This window comes from Octopus bimaculoides, chromosome 6 (assembly GCF_001194135.2).
Source record: "Octopus bimaculoides isolate UCB-OBI-ISO-001 chromosome 6, ASM119413v2, whole genome shotgun sequence".
NCBI lineage: Eukaryota > Metazoa > Mollusca > Cephalopoda > Octopoda > Octopodidae > Octopus > Octopus bimaculoides.
The window spans coordinates 199,957-204,481 of NC_068986.1; the positions used below are offsets into that span (position 1 = coordinate 199,957).

The 4,525-nt window shown below is 32.7% G+C and overlaps 1 protein-coding gene across 1 annotated transcript in view; it reads right to left on the reverse strand.

Moving 5' to 3' along the window:
• Positions 1–4,525, reverse strand: part of LOC106882348 (integral membrane protein GPR137B) — a 53,066-nt gene that overhangs the window by 3,454 nt on the left and 45,087 nt on the right. The window contains exon 6 of the mRNA XM_052968515.1: positions 3,113–3,240. Coding sequence (XP_052824475.1) covers positions 3,113–3,240 — 128 coding nt within the window. The remainder of the gene's footprint in view (positions 1–3,112; positions 3,241–4,525) is intronic.

Sequence of the window (4,525 nt, forward strand, 5' to 3'; positions counted from 1 at the left end):
TATATATATATATATATATATTCACACACACAAACACACAAACACACATACATACAAGCTAATATACATACATACAGCTACACCACACACACGCCACACAATATAACCACACACACACCACTGTATTTACTAAAAATATAAATGAAGTCATTTTCCAAAATTAATCGCTACGTATTGTGCAACCGAACGCGCTTATGCAATAAGAAAGAATAAGAAAATCATTGCTCGGGCGAAGGTGCAATTCGCTTGCTAAGTTTTAAAACTTACATCAATACAAGGATAACAACAAAGCCATGGCAAGAATGAGAACATGTGACATGTAAAAGAGAAGACAGGCTAATGATTTGCGGGATAGCTATCAAAATATATTCTCTATAGTAAAAATAGCTATCAAAATATATTCTCTATAGTAAAAATAGCTATCAAAATATATTCTCTATAGTAAAAATAGCTATCAAAATATATTCTCTATAGTAATAATTAGCAATCCAACAAAATTACCCAGTTAAAACAAAATGAAAAAGAAGAAATGAATTTAATCATTTACATACTGAGCTAATGCAGTTTACATGTAACATTGTAATCATTGCTTATGTAGGCAACTGTTTGAGAACCAACTTCGAAAATTTAGTGCATAAAATCGATTAATTTCAGTCAAATGTTGCGGGGTTGTTCAAGTATAGATATATAGAAAAGAAATCCTGTTTTCTAATTGCTTTCCACTAGAAAGAGATTTGTCACTCCTTTTGCAGCACAGTTTTGTCTCGACGAAGCAAATTGAATTAAATATCAATTAAATTATATATGTATACGGGAGTGCTGAAAAGTTCTTGGCTTTGGGTAAACGAAAACTGAGGAGGATCAGTTAACTATGATTTTATTCAACATATTTCCCTCTCAGATTCACACACTAATTGTAGCGGTCCTTCAGTTTTTCCAAGCCCTGTAAAAGAACTCGGAAGGTTGGGCTTCCAGCCAGGCCTTTCGTGACACCTTTAAAGTCAGGAACTTTTCAGCTCCCCCTCGTATATACCACCAGGTAGACACTCCTATGACCTTTACTTATCATGGCTTAATGCACTTTAAACATGTTCAGATGTATATAAGTTCACGCATTTCGTCAGTAACAATACATCCTTCTTCGCTTTATCTTACATTATCTAAAATACTTCCAAATATATATTTGCTATGGTCTCTTAAAGTTAATATTTCTTGCTTCCTCTCAGTTATGTTTCATCAAATGTATACGGTATAATGACTGTAGACTGGTAATATTTCTACTTGATGTCAAATAGAAGGACTAAAATTCAACGAAAAGAACACATTTTAACAATTGAGAAAGTAATATCAGAATAAGTTACAACTTTTAAGTATCAACTCGAATATTCGAAATATGAAATTGTTGAAAAACGTCTATTGTACAAAATTTCACACGAACGCATAACATTGAAGTAAATGGTAACTTCCAAGTGTAGCTAATATGTATTTAGAGTAGCAAATATATTAGAAACACTACAGTCATATATACATTGTGCGAAACTATATTAATGAAATATATTATCTTCATATAATCTTAAGATATAAACTGACATCTACTTGAATTATACAAGTATTTTTGTAAGCACTTCAAGTAGTGAACGACACTTCTACAATGTGAAACAATTCCGCGTACCACTATACATACTACATTATACCAACACCATCACCACTACAGCTTCTACTACTACTACTAACTCAAAACTTTACTGTATAGCACAAAGTCTGACATTTCCAAAATACTAATATTTATCAAGCATTCATACTTCAATACTTCATTTATTATTTTTCTTCCTTAAAACTACTTTATATAACTATAAGTTACAACAGTTATGTACTCAGACATGCAAATAAAAGAGATTTAAGTAAAAAGTAACCAAAAGTAGAAAAAAAGCTTGTGGTGAGAACAAGGGATAAATTCTAAAATATTTTGTTTTTATCTTTTACTTGTTTCAGTCATTTGACTACGGCCATGCTGGGGCACCGCCTTGAAGAGTTTTAGTCGAACAAATTGAACACAGGAACTTATTTTTTTAAAGCCTAGTACTTATTCTATCAGTTTCTTTTGCCGAAGCGCAAACACTCCGAAGGGGACGTAAACACACCAGCGCCAGTTGTCAAGTAGTAGTGAGGGACAACACACACACACACACACATACATACACATACATATATATATATATATATATATATATATATATATATATATATATATATATATACATATATACATATGCATATATATATACAAATACATATATATATGTACATATACAAATATACATATGTACATATACATAAATATATATGCGTATATACATACATATATACATACATGTGTATATACATTTATACATATATATATATATACATTTATACATATACATATATATATACATACATACATATATACATATATATATATACCTATATACATACATATATACATACGTATATATATATAAAAAAATAAACAACACGGATTTCAAAGGTGATTGCAGTACGCACGTTTCATGCTACTTCAATTTATTTAAGTAATGCGAGCATTACCTTAAATTCAATATGAAGAGCAATCTTCAGCTGCACGAAAATGCAGAAAAAATTACTGTAGAAAAGACATATTATAAATGTGGCAACATTTCAAATCCAAGTGGGAGAGAGAATACATAAAAATCCAAACCGTCTACGTATATATATATATGTATACACAAACACACAGAGACACACAGAGACACACAGAGACACACACACACACACACACACACACACACACACACACACACACACACACATATATATATATATATATATATATATATATATATATATATATATATATATATATATACGACGGCATCTTTAATTTCTGTCTACTTTCAAATCCACTTACAAGACCTTAGTAGGTTCGAGGCTATAATAGAAGACATTTGCCCAAGGTAGCACGAAGTGGGAAAATGAATTTAACAGATTAGGGAAATGTTTAAGAGAGGAATAGAGGTAAGTATCCCAGCCTGATAGTCAAATGAAGAACACGAATACACATTCCAATAAACAGTGTTGAAGGACATTTACTTACTTGATTACTGGAACCACTTCTTTTTACTCTGAAAAAGATAAGTACAGCTACGAGAGGTATCAACTCCCAAACAGTAAGCACTGTAGTGAAGGACAGGTAAGCTTTGCCTTTACTCAAATTGATCATATCTGCCTGTAAAGAGAGTAGTGAAAGCCTTTAAAAAACATTATGATAAAAGGAATGCTCAAATTGATCGGTCATTTGTGCTTAGATGATTAGTCTAAATGTCGAAAGTCTTTTGCCACTATAACATAATTTTCTTGCCCTGAATTCTACCGATCAAGATATTGTTGTGAAAGTCATTTGGCCATTAATCATACACTTGAAGAAGAATTTAACTATAAACATTAACTGGAAATGTAGGACAAATGGTCATACAGGCTGTTGAGGAAATATATGTCAACAAGTAACAACAAAAGAGAAGATTGTTTTTATTCAAGTGTTTTGCCTAACTTGAATATGCATATATGTATTGAAGGGATACATTGTATCTATCTAATAGTATTTTCAAATCAACTTTTGCTCTTCAACATTTCCTGGTTAATAAGCAAAGTTCGAAATCAACGTTGCCCTTCAACGTTCCGAGGTCTATAAATAAAGTATCAGTCAAGTACAGGATTCGATTTTTCTCCTCCTCTATTTGCTCTCTTTTTGAATCGGATACGTTGCGTTGAGGGATCGGTCATGGGCGACCACCTACAGCGACTTTTTCTCCAGATATTAAAATATACTGAGTGATGGACTAACAACCTCTAATTATAGTAAAACTGATATACAGCTGAAAATGTCCAATGGTAGTTCGATGTGTAGTATAGCACAGAACTGTTAGTGATAATAATAATAGTAATCCTTTCTACTTTAGACACAAGGCTTGAAAATAGAGAGGAGAGGACTAGTCGATTACATCGACCCCAGCACTTGACGGTGCTTATTTCATCAACCCCGAAATGATGAAATGCAAAGTCGACTTCGGTGGAATTTGAACTCAGTACGTAAAGACTGACGCCCGGCGTGCTTACAATTCTGCCAGCTCGGTGCTTATGTTGACGTCAGCGGTATTTGAACTCAGGACGTAAAGACAGACGAAATGCCGCGAAAAATTTTGACCTGTGTGTTAACGATTCTGCCTGCTCGCCAATCCTTTCTACTCTAGGTATAAAGCCTGAATTATTGGGGGAGAAGTAAGCCTATTATATCGATCCCAGTGCGCAAATGGTACTTATTTCATCGATCTCGAAAGAGTGAAAGGCAAAAAAGAATCGACGGAATTTGAACTCAGATTATAAAACTGGGCGAATACCGCTAAGCATTTTGTCCGGCATGCTAACGATTCTACCTGCTTGCCGCCTTAGTAGTAGTAGTAGTAGTAGTAATAATAATAATAATAATAATAATAATAATAATAATAATAAT